Consider the following 19,428-nt stretch of genomic DNA (forward strand, 5'->3'; position numbering starts at 1 on the left):
TCTCTCTCTCTCTCTCTCTCTGACAATATCCATGTATCATTGGTCAAAACACATTGCAGTTTTAATAAATTTTACATTTTCTACATATGTATTAACCAAGTATATAACAATAAAACTCAGACCACAATACATAACTTATCTTGCCTTGAAAACATTCAGCATTGCAGCATTCACTACCCACTCTAGAATGCATTTCACTCATTAACCAACCCCACCATGAAGAATAAAAAAGTTCACTTCTTCTTTCTCATTACCCTTATAATACAGTTTCCATGGATAACCCTCATTCTCCCACTATATATTACCCTCTGCAATATTCTTCTTTATATATGTGATGAACTTCTCTCACAACTTATTAGTCTCATAACAGTGTTTCATAGTATCAGCACCAGAGAAAAATAATTAATTTATTGCACTTACAAATATTTCACTGGATTTCTAACAAGAACTTGCAAACTTGGTAAGCACTTTGTTTAGATGGTTGCAAAAAAACCATCTTTGTTTAGATGGTTTTTTTTAGCTGGATGACTATGAGGTTGCAAACATGCAATATTTTGTCTATTTTTCAAGTCTTGTGACCACTGGCTTAAAAAAAAAATGTTGCAAAAATAATAAGTACAGTGCAAGGACATCAGTACAAACAACCATGGTTCCGTATATGTATTTTGAGGATATCAAACTGCTGGGATGGATGGTGGTATGATTGCATATGTAAATACCTTCCAGTATGTGTGTGCGTGTAAATTTCTTATAAATAGAAAAGGATAATGACCCATTCAGTAATCACATAATCAGTGTGTGTGTGTCTAGGAAGGGAACAGTTGCATTTATTTTTGTATAGTGAAATGGAAAGCTATGCTCCATACTACCAATTTGTAATAAATTAATGCCAAGAAATTATATTCTTGGTTTAATTCTTTATCCAAGTGTAAGCAAACAAAGTTTGCATGTGAAGTAACTTCACAACTGGGCAAATTGTATATAGAGGCTAATGAATTCGCATCAATTGCCTTAGTATTGCATATTGTTCTCAGATTTGGTCCCCAGGATTTGAAGGGGATAAATTAACTGTGGAAAGGGTACAAAGGCAGATAACAAAGATGGTGTAAGAACTGTACAATGTTAGTTAGGAGGATCAGGTTAGGTTAGGTTAGACTACAGAGTTTGGTGGATAGAAGGAGAGGTGATATGATTGAGACTTTTAAACTGTTGAGAGGTGGTTACAGGGTTGACACTGGGGAGTTCTTTCGCTTGGTTGAACAGCGGGAAGGAGTCATGACAAGGGGCCATTCCTGGAAGTTATGAAAGGAAACTGTGAGAAAGAGGGTGAGGAGTGGTTTCTTTGCATGGAGGGTGGTTGAACCATAGAATGCATTGCCTGATGGAGTGATGAGAGCGAGAATGGTCAATGCATTTAAGGAATGGTATGATGGACTTTGTGTTTCCTAGGAGGGACCTCCCATGATGAGCCTTTTGACTCTATGGTGGCCTGAATAATAATAATAATAATGTAATGCACATATCCTTACAGACATGTACAATGTTATGCATTATGGAATGGGCCACTACCCAGACCAGTTTTGATCTTTATTGAAGTCTCATCAGTGGGAGTCAGACCCAGAAGTGATACAAAGATTGAAGTAATGCAGAAGTCATATTTCTATATACAAGTAGCCAAAAGGTGTCACACCTTGTTATTAAAATACTCTGGATTAGAGACAGATGTTGGAAGTTTTTCCACTTGCTTATACTATAAATTAAAGATGCCAAGAAATGATATTCTTGGTTTAATCCACTAAGACAAATGATGTGAAGTTATTAGCCTCTATATATGAGTTGCTCAGTCCTGAAATTACTTCAGGTGAAAACCTTGTTTGCTTACACTTAGATAAAGGATTAAACCAAGAATATAATTTCTTGGCATCTTTAATTTATTGAAAAGGCTATGGCAGGGGTCGGCAACCTGCAGCTCTTTGAATGAATAATTGCGGCTCTTTTCGTTATTAAACAATCTATTTTTGAATAATGCAAAATGAATGTTATTTATTAAATTAGAAACTAAAACCCCTAAATTTAGCATTTGTAATAAATTAAGGTCATTTTATATTTAATCAAGGCCATTTTACATTAAGTCAAGGATATTTTACAATTGAAAATAGTACATGCGATGCTGAAAAATTTAATACTTTCGTGTTTGAACTCTTTGAAATCATACATGATAATCCTTCTTTACATTCTATTTATATTTTACAAAAATTCTACTTTATGGTGGATATGACTTCCCATTTAAATGCACTAAATAAGAAACTACAGGGAAAGGGAAATACTGCAGTTTTGCTTTTAGAAGAATTGACTTCGTTTGAACAAAAATTATATTTCAAAATGTAATAATGTAATGCACATTATTACATTTTCCTACGTTGAAGAAATATCAACAATAACAAGCTGATAATAACTCCATAAATTTAACCTTTTTCAAAGAAATTGTGGTAAATATGCGATCTGCATTTAATGGGAGATTTGAGGAATTTAGAAAGAACAAGGCAACTATGTCATTTTTATTGCGACCACTTGAAATTAATCCTACCGAATTAAATTTTTCGCCTTTTGCTGGAATTGATGAGGCTGCATTTCAACTTCAATTAGAGGACCTGAAAACCCAGGATTTGTGGAATTCAAAATTTAGAAATCTTAAAGCTGACCTGGAAAAGTTGGAAAGACAAAAATCTACCTTTGCAATACAAAAAAAATGGTCTGAAATAGAAGATCTTAAAAAGCAAGATCAGATTGTATTTCACACGTGGAATTGTTTACCGGACACTTACATTTGGTGATTTCAAACATAAGCATTTGGACTTCTATCGATTTTCAGATCGACATATTTCTGTGAGCAAATATTTTCTAATGTGATTTTTATTAAAAGTAAGTTCAAAAACCTACTAAACAACATGAGTCTTTCATCATGTTTGAAAATGAAAATTACTGCGTATTCGGCACATATTGAGAAATATCCCAAGAAGTGAAGGATTATTAGTAATAGTGCAGATGTGGTAGCCCTGCAAGAGGATTTAAATAAGCTAGATAGATGGGCAAATGAATGGGGGTATCAGTTTAATGCAGCAAAATGTAAGGTCTTGAGGTTTGGGAAACATCGATGGGATGCTGCATACTCTATGGGAGGAGTTATACTGGAAGAAGTAGGGGAGACAAGAGATCTGGGGTTGATGATTGATAGAAACCTGAAGTTTAGGGGACATATTGCAAAGGTGGTGAAGGTAACACAGAGGATTGCTGCTATTATGAGAAGGACACTGACCTGCAGAGATAAGAGGGTTATCATTCCATTGTATAAGTCTCTGATCAGACCACACTTGGACTATTGTTCTCAGATTTGGTCCCCAGGATTTGAAGGGGATAAATTAACTGTGGAAAGGATACAAAGACGGATGACAAAGATGGTTTCAGGACTGTACAAGGATAGTTATGAGGATCGGCTGAGAGAATGTGGACTGCAGAGTTTGGTGGATAGAAGAAGGAGAGGTGATATGATTGAGACTTTTAAACTGTTGAGAGGTGGTTACAGGGTTGACACTGGGGAGTTCTTTCGCTTGGTTGATCAGCGGGAAGGAGTGATGACAAGAGGCCATCCCTGGAAGTTACGAAAGGAAACTGTGAGCAAGAGGGTAAGGAGTGGTTTCTTTGTGTGGAGGGTGGTTGAGCCGTGGAATGCATTGCCTGATGGAGTGGTGGGAGCGAGAACGGTCAGTGAGTTTAAAGAGTGGTATGATAGACTTTGTGTTTCTCAGGGGGGGACCTCCCCTCAGTGAGTCTTGACAGACTTTATGTCTTAGGAAGGACCTCCCTCGATGAGTCTTTTGACTCCTTGGAGGCCTGAATAATAATAATAATAATAATAATAATAATAAGTTCAACAGCAAAAGTCGCACTAAGAAGATATTTTAAATTTAAAAAAAAATTAAAGAAATAGGTATGGTATTGGATTTTATACATATGTTTTTGTAAGGAGGAGCAAATCTTTGTTTTATTATTTAATATTTAAAAATATCATATAATTTCGTGTGATATGCCACCCCAGTGTTTTACAAAAATATGATAACGTGTTACTGTAAAAAAAAAAAAGAAAAAAAAAAGTGATGAGCAATTAAATAGTAAATCAAATACTCGGTTCGATCCTCATAAAGAATATTTTCTTTTTCTTTGATAAGAAAGTATTAATTTATTTTCCATTATTTAAGTATATTTTAATTTTTTAACCTGCACAAATAAATCCACATGTAAAAATCAACATTCATAAAATTGATTTTTAATTAAAATATACTAATTCTGCCATACAAAACGAACACTGTGGACCGCACAAAAAACTTGAGAGGGCTGCATGCAACCTGCGAACCATTGGTTGCTCTTCACTGCATGCGGCTCCCTAAATTTTTTTTTAACAGATATAATTTTAAAAATGGCTCTTCAATCCAAAAAGGTTGCTGACCACTGGGCTATGGGTTTGATCCAACCATGTCGTGGATATTTCTGACTATCTTCAGGACTGAGGTGAACTTTGCTGCCATATGCGAGACCACCACCACCCCACTTACTATGTAAAATATAATTAAAATATATATTGAATTAATAAAAAATAGAGAAAAAATTCTTACCCCACTCAGGCATTATCATACTATAAATCTGCAGCCTTTCATAGGCAGAAGTTACATCAAAATGTAATAATAATAAGTCTTGGATTTTTTTTATCTTTTCTTTTAATCCATCATCATATTAAATGTGAATGATCCACAAGATTACATTCCTATCTTTGTATCCCCCCCAAATAAAACTTTCATATTACAAATATATAAATCTTTTACTTTCCCACCATGTAAAATCTTAAAGGCTTCATAAATGCTTTTATTATTCTGGTTATTATATTGGAGGATTGTACATATCTCAAATCTCTAAATTAAATTTTAAGATTCATACATACACTTAATTATCCTATTCATAATACCTAATATTGAATGCAGAAGCTCAGAATGCTATATTAAAATACTCTTCTAAATTGTTTTTTAAGCTTATTTCTGAACCGCTTATAAAGGTGTAACCAGTGATTCCATTTTGATGTTGAATCCTGTAAGTGGTATCAGAAATGGCATATAATAACTGATAATAAACTTCTGTGAAATAATAAATTTTCATTATATTACTATCGTTAAAACTAGAAGAAAAATATCAAAAATGAAAACAATGATTTTTCTTACTTAACACCTGATGGTCCAATAACTTATTGTCCATATCATTTGCTAAATCCCAAAATTCGAATCAGATGTTCACTGCATCATAATAGTATTTTACTTACTTCTGTCTTGGTTCATTTGGAACAGGCTGAAACATTCTTGCCCCAGGAAGTCCCTGACGAATAGCTTCATCATCCATGCACCTATTGATAATGCACCCTAAAACACCATCATATGATCCTTCCTCTGGACTATAGCTGCTGTCAGAATCTCTGCTATCTGAAGTGTCTGACTCAGAAGATAGTTCTATATTTCTTGTCCATCTGTGAATAAAATTTTCACATGTTCTATATGTGACAAATTTAATTTATCAAAGAAGACAGAATAAAAGAAATCAGCAAAATGAAAAGCAAAAAAACAAAAGCACGCAGGAATTCTGTATATAATAAATATGCATGCTACTTTGCACTTGATATCATTTACGAAACATTGAGATTTTTGTAGATACATCAGATCTTTTTAAATGATTACTATATATCATTTAAATATATCATATATCGCCAGCCTGGCTTGCCAAGTGGTTAGCATGTCTGCTCTCAGTCAAGAGGCTGTGGGTTCGAATCCTGCCGTGGGCATGGATATTTGTGATTATCTGTGGGAATACTAGTGGTGGTGGTCGGCGGTAGATGCCGTTGATATAGTTGTGGTCAGTTGGTGGATTGTGAGTGGTGGAAGCAGAGTTGTAGAGTAGATGCCCTCCCTCGATGAGTAATATAATAATAATAATATTATTATATTTCAAATATATATATATTATTATTATGTGATACCTCCAAGGAGTCCAAAGACTCATCAAGGCAGGGCACCTACTCTACAACTCTTTATCTCCACCAACTCCACTCAACACCAACACTCTACTCAATCCACCAACGACAACGAACTGCAACAACCGGCATCATTTGTTAAACGTCATGTCGTTAAACATGTATTTAGTTGGGATGTCACTTTTAAAACTTGGAGCAATCTCATTAAGTATAACAATTATTATTTATAACTATTACAACCTTACTTATTTATGTTATATGAGTCTTACACTGAGCCAGTTCCAAAGGAGTGAAAGGAAGGCAAAATGTACTGCTTCATTACATGTATATATATTTATAGTTTGATGCAAAGTTTAGTTGATAGACAGAAAAAAGGGGGACATGACAGAAATTTTTAAGATATTAAAGGTGTTTTATAAAATTGATGCAAGTGAAATTTTTCAATATACGACAAACAGTCAGAGAACTAGAGACCATCCGTGGAAGTTAGGGTGTGTTTTTTGCATGAAGAGTGGTGAGTGAGTGGAATGGATTGCTAGAATTGGTTGTGAGCTCCCTGATGGTGAATGGATTCTAGGAAAGGTAAGATAGGATTTGTGTGTATGATGGTTGATTTGGGTCTCCTGCAATGAGACTTTAGACTCCATGCAGAAGCCATAAATAATAATAATAATAAGGAAGGTGACAGAACTCGAGCATCAAATTATAGGACAATCTGCATATCAGGTGTTGTAGCTAAAGTGTTGGAAAGATTACTGAGAAGAAACAGGATACAGAATTGTGTTGACAACAGTGCCATTATCTTTAATGAACCACATGGATTTGCTAAGGGGAAATCATGTAACATACATGTAACAATCATGTAAGGGGAAATTTAGTAACATACTTACTTATGACAATAAGCTGCATTGGACAAGGGAGATGGATACATAGTAGTGTACTTAGATTTTGCAAATTCTTTTAATAGATTACCACATGATAAGATGATGGCCAAACTAGGATATCAGATTAGTGTGTTGGATTGGAGATTGGCTATATAATAGACATCATCAAATTGTGTATGGGGGAGCAATATTCTGGAAGTGGAAAGTCACTAATGGTGTGCCTCGAGGATCTGTTTTAGGACCATTGCTGTTTGACATGTACCTTAATGATATTGGAGAAGATTTGAATGGGGATATTCAGTTGTTTGGTTCATTTGGAACAGACTGAAACATTCTTGCCCCAGGAAGTCAAAGTGAAGAATAGACAGAGTGAAGGGACATAGAGGTAGGGATACCAGTTCAATGTTGCAAAATGTAGTTTTAAAATATGGAAAACAAAGATGGGATGTAGAGTTTACACTTGGTGGAGATATATTGTTAGAGATAGAGAAAATAAGATATTTTAGGGTTATGGTGGATATGGATCTAAAATTTAGAGGGCACTGACTTATAGAAGTAAAGAGATTCTGGTTCCATTGTATAAGGACTTGATTAGGCCATATATGGACTACTGTGTACAGATTTGGTCACCTGGTTTTCAAAAGGATGAAGGGATATTGAAAAGGTCCAGAGGCAATTAACTAAGGCAGTTTCTAGTCTTGGGTTTGATCTAGTTTATTTATGGTTTATTTGTGCAAAAATAGCAAAAATCATACTGTAGCATAGCAAAGGTTGCAGAACTAGTCTGTGGAAAATTAAGTATGAAGAAAGGTTGAGATCATGCAAGTTACAGAGTCTACTGGATAGGAGGAAGAGGGTTATATTATAGAGACATACAAGTTGGTAAGGGGTTGTTATAGGATTAATGTTGAAGAGGTTTTTTCATAAAAAAAGTGGGAGATAGGGAGAGAACAAGACGTCATTCCTGGAAGCTGTATAAGGGGGATGTGAGCAAGTGAGAGAGAAGCAGGTTTTTTGCATGGAACGATGTGAATGATTCGAATGCAATGCCTGAGAGTGTGGTGTCTGCAGAGAATTTGAATGTATTTAAGGTACAGCAAGATGAGCTGTGTGTATGACAAAGGGACCTCTCACAATGAGTATTTGACTCCATGCGGGGGGGGGTCTTGGGATAATAATAATAATAAGCTTATTCATGTATTTTTGCTTCTAATTTATTATCTCTCTCTCTCTCTCTCTCTCTTAACTTGGAACATTCATATTAAAGATAATCATGATGATTATTTATCAGCTTATCCATGCATCTTTGCACATAATTGCACAGAACACCCATTTCAGTTGGATGTTCTGTGGCATGGTGTGGCTCATGCAACCCCCGCTACAAAATTCACATCAATATTTTTATTGATGTATGAAACTTTTAAGAGTGTACAGTACAACAATGCTCATCTTAATTGGTCCAATGAAATTAATTAATTAAAAGGATAACTTTGAATACTTTAATTTATCAATTAATTGTAACTAAATCAGCATAGAGTGAAGGAACAATGTGTTTGTTTTAAGATATATTAGAAACCACTAATGAAGGAGAATGCTATATTTGGTTGGTATATTTGAATTACTCAAAGGTGTAAAATTTGAAAGAGGAGGAAGAGGTCGACTAGAATCATACAATCCACAAAAACTGTCAGACAACAGGATATTTAGTAGATTGTCAACAGTGTTTCCCATTGTAAATATGGGCAAAAAAGTTATAAATTATTTATAGAAAATTATAATTAAAAACTTGTCTATATCGGTGTCCTAAACATCACTTTCCAATTCACACCAGCAAAACAGATGAAACTCAGAAAACAAAAACAGCAATTCATGACAAATGAGACCGTTCGATTGGATTGGTTGATGCAATAACTAATCACAGCCACTGATTTCTAGGAGCTGTTGCTCAGCATACACCCTGCCTCTTCCATCTGGATGGTTTAAAATCGCTAGAAGGCTAAGAATTTGACCGCTATGCCATCTGTTCAAAGGGCTCAAAGATGTCCGTATTTGTGACCACATATCTGGGCTATTAACATGAATGTTAATTCATGTTAATTCATGTTAATTCATAACCAGGCCTGTTATACATAGACCAATACAAATGCATAACAGAGTAATCGCTGTATTATTTAAATTTTATAAGCTAATGATGTTGATTGATTTGAATAAGACTCTCCCATCTTTGACAGTCATTCAAGTTCAGTTTAGGCTTGGCCAATGGAGTAAGACTTCGTCATTTTCTTTAAAACAAACGTTCAACTTATGCAGCAACAATGGAAGAATAGTGATTCAGACCAAAAGATATTATGGTCTGAATCCTCTTTCAAATATTTCTTTAGAAGAAATTAAAACTCTAGAATTGCTAAGACACAACAGTTGTCTTATTATTACAAAAAGAGACAAGGGAAAAGTTACTGTTGTTAAGAACTCTTCAGAATACAAAAGGAAAAATATCTCTTTTGCTATGTGCCACTTAACAGCCAAACTCAGAAAACTAACCCCACTACTAGATGAAGTTACTAGTATTGATGGAGATACTGTAGACAAAACTTATTTTGCTAAGAATCCATGCTTCTGTGGTTTGACTAAGATCCACAAGGAATGCATTGCTCTTTGTCCAATCATGCATTTTATAGATTCTCCCACATATCGCATTGCTAAGTTTTAAGCCCATTTCTCAGATTGGCAATTCCTGTTCTTTCATGAAAATTCTTCCATTTTCCTGGATAAAGTAAGAAATTTATCTCTTCAACTTACTGATTAATGGTCAGCTTCAACATTGAGTCCACATTCATTAGCACACCTCTGGCAGAGTCTCTTCATGTACTCTCACAAGCTTTTCCGCTGGGCATAGTAGTCAAAATATTTGACTCTGATATACATTCAGGTTATTTTATTTGTATGAACAGATTTATAGACAAGTTGAAGGGACCACTATGGGGAGTCCACTCTCTCCTGCTTTTACAACTTTCATGTAGAACATTTAGAAAAAATCCCCCCCCCTTTTTTTTTTATTATTCATGCAACCTCAGCCTTCATTTTGGGTACGTTATATCAATGACAACTTTGCCATCTGGCCCCACAATGAAGATACATTATCTGCCTTTCTAGTAAAAATAAACAAAAAAATTTCAACTTATCTGATTACAGGCTTTCTAATCATGAATCTGAAATAATTAAAAAGGGTTTCAACTTTTCTATCACCCCAAATTACATTCCAAAATGGATTTCATATGTGGGATAGAAAAAAGTCTTTATCATCTTCCAGAGGCCACAGCCAATGCTATCAGATTCAACAGTACGATTATTCTTGCTTCGCCAAAACCACCAGTACCTAACACTACTCCATATGATAAAAAGGCAATTCATAATTTATGGAACAACAAAGATATTATAATCACAAAAGCAGATAACGGCAATTCAACAGTCATTCTAAACTCGAAAGATTACTTTGATAAGATCAACTTGTTACCATCGGACAGTACCACTTACCAAGTCTTAGATAAGAATCCCATCATGAGTAATCATCTTGATACAAACACTCTTATCCAAAACATGGCCAGTTGGTCAGAAGAACTAAAAAGACAACTCAAATCCTTACACCCCATTACTCCACGCCTTTATGACGCGCCGAAGATTCACAAAACAAACATACCGCTACGTCCAATTGTGGATGGATTTGGATGGATAAGACAGTCCAATTTGTGAAATTGTGACTGTCTTAATTCTCAACAATTTGTTGAAAAAATTAAGACAGTCACAATTTCACAAACTGACATTATGGCAAGTCTAGATGTTGTGTCCCTATTCACAAACGTTCCGGTCGATGAGGTAGTCGACATTCTAAAGGATCTCTTCCCTCAGGACATTACCCATTTGTTCCATCATTGCCTGAAATCAAATTTCTTCATAGTAAATAACATTGTATAGAAACAATCAGAAGGTCCTAGCCATGGGTAGCTCCTTGTCACCACCATGTGCAGACCTATTTATGGAAAAACTTGAAAAAGATATATTTTCCAACATTTCACCTATACCTTCGATATGGTAGAGATATGTCAATGATGTGTTCATCAAATGGAAAGTTACCATGGAAAACCTTCTAGAGTTTCTTAATAAAATCAACACACTACACAATAAGATCAAATTTACTATGGAACTAGAGAAGAACAATGAACTACCCTTTCTTGACATACTGGTGAAGAGAGAATATAACAATGCCCAACTGTCCATTTACAAGAAACCCACTGATACAGGAAGATATCTACATTATTCATCAAACCATCATCAATCACAAAAAACACAGCATCATTCATATGCTCCACAATAGAACCTTAAAGTTTATTTCAAAAGAAGATGATGTACGGTTAGAACAGTCGCAAATAGCTAAGACTCTATCTCTGAATGGATACCCCCAACAACATCTTAAACAAATTTCTATTCAAAGACAACCTCCAACAAAGTGTAACTGATTCTCAATATGTGTCCACAGCAGTGATTCCATATATTAGTTCAGTATCCACAAAATTAGCGAGAATGTTAAAAGCTCATAACATCAGAGTGGTTTTTAAACCAACTACTACGATCATACAGGTCTTAAGATCACCTAAAGATGAAGTCCCATTCTTCAAACATCCTGGAGTATATGTAATTCCATGCACGTGTGGCCTATCGTACATTGGACAGACCTCTCGAAGTCTTGAAATAAGACAGAAAGAACATGTGGGAGACATAAATCACAACAGAATAATTACATCAGGTTTAGCTCACCATTTTTTGACATCCAATCACATTATAGACTGAAAAAACAGTTCCATGCCTTACATTGAGGATGACTACAGACACAGAACTTTTAAAGAATCAGCAGCAGTGGTGCTACGCACAGGTAGCAATTTAAATAGAAATCAGGGTGCTATTCTCAAAGATATATGGTAAAACTCATCAATTCTCTCAGCTTAACAGAACTACAATTTGTGAAAAACCACACAACACGTGGCATGAACTGGATTCTAACTAATGCATGCGCACGTCCAAACGAGAATTATCAAATTTAACAGCCTAATAGGTACTAACCTAATAGGTGCTTCTTTATTCATGTAACTTGGTGCATTTGTATTTACACTGGTACTGCCTTGATAATGCTAGACAGTAGCTAGTGAAACTGGTTGGCAATTTGTATTTTATTCATTAAATCGTATGGTCTCTTATTAATAAAGTTTTCAGTTTTAATTCAAAATAATATCATATTGCCTATAGTTTTAAACAATGTTAATATTATATCCGTTTCATACAGCAAATTATTTTGAATTATTATTAGTAGTAGTATTAGTATTCTGCACCTCCATGGAGTCTTAAGACTTACTGTCTGCCTTTGATAACAGAAAGTCTATTATAACACTAATTAAATTCGTTCCCTGTTTGCACTCTCACCAACCTCTCAGGCAATGCATTCCATGCTCCTACCACTCTACATGAAAAAAAAAAAAAACAACTTCCTACTCACTACTTCCTTTTGCAACTTCTAGCTGTTTGTTCTTGTTCTGTCTTCTCATTCTATCATATGAAAAATCTCCCCAGTGTCAATCCAGTAAATACTTCTCTACAGTTTAATGTCTCAATCATATCCTCCATTCTTTATCTTCTATCCACTAAACTGTAGTTTGCAGTCTATTCTCGTAGGCAACATATGTATAGTCCCAATATTATTTTCTTTATCTGCCTCTACACTTTCTTCAAGGATTACTTCCTTTTGCAACTTTTGACCACTTCAAATCCTGGTGATAAATCTAAGCACAATAATCCACATGCAGTTGTACTATATAAAGCAATGGAACCACCATCCTTTTATCAACATCCTCCTCAATATTGCAAGTGTCCACTGAACTTCAAATTTCCATCTGCAATCACCCAAGATCACTTGCTTCCTCCACTCCTTCCAGTATACTCTACCAAGTGAGTAAAAGCATCTGTGCATTCCATATTTCAAAATCCAGCATTTAGCTGTATTAAAATAACAACTCCCTATTCATTTATTGACCTTTCCAGCTTATTCAAATCTCATGAAGAGCTATAACATGAACACCATTTCTAATCATCCTCTTAAACTTCACATTAATCTGAAAACAACTGAATATCTCCTTGTAGTCTAGCGATAGCATCATTGACTAAAGACTGAACAGTACTGGCCCAGTAATTAATCTGGAACAACCTTCCTACTCCCTGATACTGCTGAGATTTTCAAATTTCTGGAATTTTCAATCACTCAGAGTTTCAAAGAAAATTTTAAATATTGCAATATTGTATTTCTTTATCTGCTTCTGCACCCTCATTAAGGATGATTCATGACTTTCAAATTCCAATGACCAGATCTAAGCAGAGTAATCAAGATGTGGTCTGATCACTGCATAAAGCAATGGAAGTGGTCAGGGATTACTTGAAGAAGCAATGTCAGATGGCATAGTCAGGGTCAGGAAGATAAACTGACTAAGGGTTAAATGAATAAATAGCAATATAAAGCAGGAGCTACAAAAAAAGAAAACATTGTGAAGGAGAGGTCACTACCATTGTCCCTTGGAGCAGCAGCATTGTACATGTTATTCAACAGTCTTTATTTTTTGTAAATATTCAGTAATTGAATATCATTGAATCATTCATTCACTGAATCACTGAATATCGAAGACTTCATCACCATTTTTTGTATACATCACTGCTATGTACTGTAGTTGAACTTTTGTTTAATTACGAATCTTATTATGCAATATTGTTTTAAAAGTGTTCTACATGGAAGTGATACATATGAGAAAAAAGGCAACCAAGACTTTGATATTCAGTCATTTCAATACGAGGGATTTTGTGCAATGTAGTATGTGTTTATTTTACTCAATGAAAGAAACCATTCACTCATCAACATGAGTGAATGGTTTGTGGAACAAAAGCAAGAGAGAGAGAGAGAGAGAGAGAGAGGGAACATCTTGGAAATACTCCATAAGCGAGTGCAGGAAATGCGAGTCATGTCAAAAGTGGGAGAATGAAGTAATTAATATTAATAATGTAAGGCAGGATAGTGAAAGTGTTGTAGAGAATGTAGCAGAAGGAATGAACAAGGTACAGTAGAAAGGAAAATGAAAGAAAAAGTGAATGGGAAAGTATAAAAGTGTGAGAAACTGGGACATGGAGATTCAATGATAAGAGGTGTACCTAATGAGAAAGTGACAAAAGCATGTTTCCCAGGTGCAAAGATGAAGGATGTTAGTGAAGTTACAGAAGGGAAAGGAAAAAGAGTTGATTGTTTTGTCACACAACTAATTTGAAAGGTAAGAAACATGAAGAGAGAGGACACGAAAGAGTTGTTGATTTAAATAATTTAAAGAAGCAAAAATGAAGAGTGAGAAAGTAGAGATTGTAAGTCTGCTGCCTCAGTATGATGGGAGAGAACTGAGAATAAGGGATTGATTGCTTATGAGTCAATGAGAAGACCATGTAGGAGGAATGGTATACCGTTTATAGATGTATGGAGTGAATTTGATGTATGAAAATTTGTATAAGCCTGATGTACTGCATTTGAATGGTTTTTGACTGCATTTGAATTAGATGCTTGGAGAAAGTGTTCAGCGAGAGGCATGATGAAGTGCAAATTCAGGGAAACTAAAGCCATTGGGAGGAAGTGGGTAAAGGCAAGCATGTGCCTATTAACCACATGAGCAAATGAGAATAAAGTCAAGCATGTGTCTAGCCACCCCATGTAGAAATGATCACGAATGGCCGGGTGCAGTCTTCCAGGTTACGATTATGAATGGATAGGTAATGACATTATGAAAATGTAACTGGGGACCCAAGGGGATATTAAAATGTATGTACACCAATGCTATAAGTATCAGAAATAAAGGAGAGCAGTTTTTAGCATTGGTCAGCAAGACTTGGCCAAAAATTATCAGTATCAGCAAGACTTGAGGGTATCAGAAAATGATACCCTCAGTTAACAGCAATAGAGTGCAAGGTATACTGCATTTTCAGTATAGGTCAGTACTAGTGTAGTACTGAAGGTAGAGGTCAGTGGTACACCCAGGATTTAATCTTGGGGGGGGGGCGAGTTGAACGGATAAAAATATATTTAATGCAATGAATTTGCATTAAAAATATTTTTATCTGTTCAACTAAAATTCGTTAAATTTCATTCATTCAATAAAATTCATTAAATAAAATTCATTAGGTAATTATAAAAATTTATTTAAAGGATAAAATCCAGTTTTCTTTTCTTTTTACAAAGCTCTTGAATTATTTCAGTCATGGTTACATTAATCTCTTTCTGTATATATAGCAAAGCCAGTCCGTTCAATCATGATTATGTCATGGCAGATCTTAAATAGGTTTTTAAAAGGCGTAAGTTAGAAAATGACCTTTGACTGACGCATGTTGTTACCATAAACGTTGCAAACATTTTTAATAAGTTATAGATGTTAGGATATATCATTTTGACACTTTGAAACTGCATCGTCATTTTTGCATGGAGCTATTGCAAACAGTTTTTTATTTTTAAATTTTTTATACTACAACTTGAATTTGGCATTCAAAATTACTGGATTTGTATAAGGCAAATCACCAGCATAAAATTCACACAAAATTTTATGCCGGTGATTTTATTTTATTTGCTTGCTGTGCAATGGAAAATTTTATTTTCCATTGCACTTGCTGTTGGAGCATCTTTTCCATTTCGTAAAAGAAAAAAAAAATTCAATATTTCAAAATGTTGCAGTGCCGAGTGAAACGTTCATGAAGTTGAGTCAATATTTGGTCAATAAATGGAATGAAATAGTTCTCCTGAAATACTCTTCTACAGAATCAGATGGAACATTGGACCTTAATGTTTGTTTTGATGAAGTACTTGGCTTTTATACATGCTTCATCATAAATATCTTTAAATGAAGAATCTGGTGTTTCACAAATGGTATTTAATTGAGCCACAACATCATCAACAAAATTTAGGGCAATTAAGAGATCAATAAGATTTTTGCATTACTTTAGACAATGGTAAGGTGTACGCAAATATTTTTTGCAAGCTAAATAAAGATATTATAAATCTTAAAAGATATTAATATTATAATACAGGGTGTTTCAAAGAGAATGGGTGTTTCAAAAAGAATGACCCGAATTCAAATAATTATATTTAATAATGAAAATGTGGTACATTTACAAAATAAATTACCAAGTATGAAATAAGGCCTAAAGTTTCACTTATCACAATTACAAATGCTCAATGTGCAATTACAATTTTCAAATCGGACATTCTGTTTGAAACACCCTGTAATATAAACAACAAGGATGTCCTGTCTTTTAGGGGTATTGAAGAAATGGTGTACCTTTTCAATTATGCCAATGCAATTTCTTATTTGTCACAGATACAGCATTTCCAAGTGCTAAATTCAAACCATGTGATGCACAATGAACATATAAAGCTTGTGGATATTATTATTACATAACACTTCCAGGTAGTCCAAAGACACATCGAGGAAGGGCACCTACTCTACAACTCTCCGTCTTCACCAACCACAACTACAATCATCATCTACACCAGTGGTGTTCTACCTTTTTTACTACGCAACGTAATTTTCTATAAAAAGTTATTTGGCGATCTACTCTCTTATATAGATCACGTTCCCCCAACCTGATATCTGATTACACACAAATAAACAACTAAAAAAAAATACACAACTAAAAACTTTATTTGTGTATTTAAAAATTTATTTATCACTTTTAATTATTTTCATACAACAAATATTTTAATACAAAAAAAAACACATATATTGGAATAAAATATTTATTTCTCTATTTTGGAAAACCAAAGTTAGAAAAAAACAACAGATTGATTACAAACTCACAAGATACAGGAAATGCTGGTTGATTAAAAAAAAAAAGCTAATGTGAAATTTGGCATTGTTTGGACCTTGCAATATTTTCATAGTCAAGTTGATATGAAGAAGTGGTCAATCGCAGACAATCATCCAAATGATCATTTGCAATTTGGTTTCTTAATTGATTTTTTATGATGTTCATAGTTGAAAATGCTGATTCTGATGAGTATGTCGATCCGAAACACGACAGAATTTTTCGCGCAATATCAGTTAATATTGGGAATTTTTCATGTGCATACTACCAAATGACTTCATTGTTTATTGATTTTAAATGTAAACTATTCTGAATGTTTATTATCTCAAGTTCTACTTCAGCTTAGTTTATATCAAACAGCCCACTAATTTTATTTGAAATTTCTGTGATGTTCAAGTTTTCTTGAAATGGATTATTGATAAAAGATACAATCATTTCAGTTTTATTAAAATCTTGAATTTATTTCTTCCTCAACTAATTCTATTACACGAATAAATTCTTTTAAATCACAGCAAAGCATTTCTTGATTTTGTTCAAAAAATTTTAATAAATATAAGAGATGTCACCTTTTTTGCATTCGTTGACTTTGAAAAAGCATTTGACAAAGTTAAAAGAAACATATTATTTAACATATTAAAAGAAAGACATATATCTTAAAAGCTATCACAAGTATATATGAAAATAATCAAATACAAATAAGATTAAATCATGAGCTATCATATACAAGAGAGATAAACCAAGGGGTCCGACAGGGATGTCCCCTCTCAGCAACTCTTTTTAATATCTACTTAAACGAAATAATAATAAAATGGAGTAAAAATTTACATCAAGGAATTAAACTTTCACCTACAGTTAACTTAAACACTCTCCTCTTTGCAGACGACCAAATAATAATTACAAATTCTGAAGATAACTTATAGAAAGCTATTTTAAATCTAAATGAGATATCCAAAGATTATGGTATGATAATATCAACGGAAAAATCAAAAACTATGGCCTTTAAAGGACAAGATCCAGCAAGAACTAAAATAGTAATAGATAACAAGATCTTAGAACAGGTGAATTCATATAACTACCTAGGATGTATGATCACATATGAAAATGAAAAAGATATAAATGTAAAAATTGCAAAATATTTAAAAATAACAGGAGTAATTAACTCTATATTTAAACCAAACCTAGTTCAAAAACAAACCAGGCTAAAAGTATACAATACATTAGCCTTACCGGTCTTAATGTATGGAAGCGAAATCTGGACAATAAAACAAAAAGACAAACAAAGATTAACAACAGCAGAAATGAAGTTTATGAGAAAAACTGCAAAGTATACCCTATTTGATCACAAAAGAAACGAAGATATTATGAAAGAATTAAACCAAGAAAAAGTAATAGAAAAAATTAAAAAATATAAACATAAATGGATGGAACACGTTCAAAGAATGAAAACAGAAAGATTACCAAAACAAGCCTTAAAGTACAAGCCATTAGGAAAAAGAAAACCAGGACGTCCTCTTAAACGATTCAACGATGACTTCTAAGGCCGGAACAGGCCATGCTAGGCCTAAATTCTTGATACGTATGATGATGATAAGAGATGTCAAAATTCGCGGTCATATATATTTTTCTTTAATGAAAGTAAGTATTGTTGGAAAGTCTGTATTGAACTTAACATGTCAATTAAATTTTTATCTCTACTTTGTAACTCTAAATTTAAATTGCTTCATTTCGTACAGAAATCTACTAAAAATGATAAGTGCAACAACCATCTTTTATCACTCAATTGTGGATAAATATCTCCTTTTTCATCAAGAAAAATTTTTAGATCGTTAATTAATACAAGAAATCTTTCTAAAATTGACTTCTGCTGAGCCAGCGAACATTATTGTACAACAGAAGTTCCCTATCATCATCTGCCTGTAATTTAAATAACCGCCGTTGCAGGGCTTTTCCTCGAACAGAATTTACATTTTTAAATGTAATATCCAAAACATCTTTTGTGCTTAATCTTTTACTACACAGTATTTGTTGGTGAATAATACAGTGGTACGTTAATATTTGTCATCGTTTTTACTTAATGAAATGAAGCCTGATTTATTACCTATCATTGCAGAAGCACCATCAGTAGTAATAGACACAAGCTTAAAAAGCGGAAGTTTGTGTTGTTTCACAAACTCATCAAATGCTGAAAAAATGTCTTCTCCTCTAGTCCTTCCCAGTAATGGTATAATTTTCAAAAGTTCTTCTTTACTTGAATAATCTTGAAATACCATGCAAATAAATACCATTAACTGAACAATATCAGTGAAGTCGTTTGATTCATCAAATTGTATTGAAAAATGCAACACACTGGTGAATGTCTGACATTAATCTGGCACAGAAACGTTTCTCCGGCAATTGGAACTCTTCCTTTTGGCAAATTGAAACCTTGTCTGTGGCCTAGAAGTAGTCTCTCTCTAGCGATGTCTCGAACCGAGAAGCTCCTTTCTGGAAGCGGGAAACTCCTCTCTCAAGCAACGTGGATCCGGGCAGTCTCTCTGACGGCGACTCTAGACC

General features: G+C 34.0%; 1 protein-coding gene across 5 annotated transcripts in view; it reads right to left on the bottom strand.

The window, feature by feature from the left end:
* LOC150108537 (uncharacterized) overlaps positions 1 to 19,428 on the bottom strand; it is a 284,792-nt gene that overhangs the window by 125,449 nt on the left and 139,915 nt on the right. For all 5 annotated transcript variants that reach the window (XM_090415967.1, XM_090415968.1, XM_090415966.1 and 2 more), the window contains one exon: positions 5,366 to 5,566. In XM_090415967.1, the coding sequence (XP_090272093.1) occupies positions 5,366 to 5,566 (201 nt within the window). The remainder of the gene's footprint in view (positions 1 to 5,365; positions 5,567 to 19,428) is intronic.

The sequence above is a fragment of the Typopeltis vanoorti genome, chromosome 3 (genome assembly GCF_054136105.1).
Source record: "Typopeltis vanoorti isolate ZY-2024b chromosome 3, IOZ_Tvanoo_1.0, whole genome shotgun sequence".
NCBI lineage: Eukaryota > Metazoa > Arthropoda > Arachnida > Uropygi > Thelyphonidae > Typopeltis > Typopeltis vanoorti.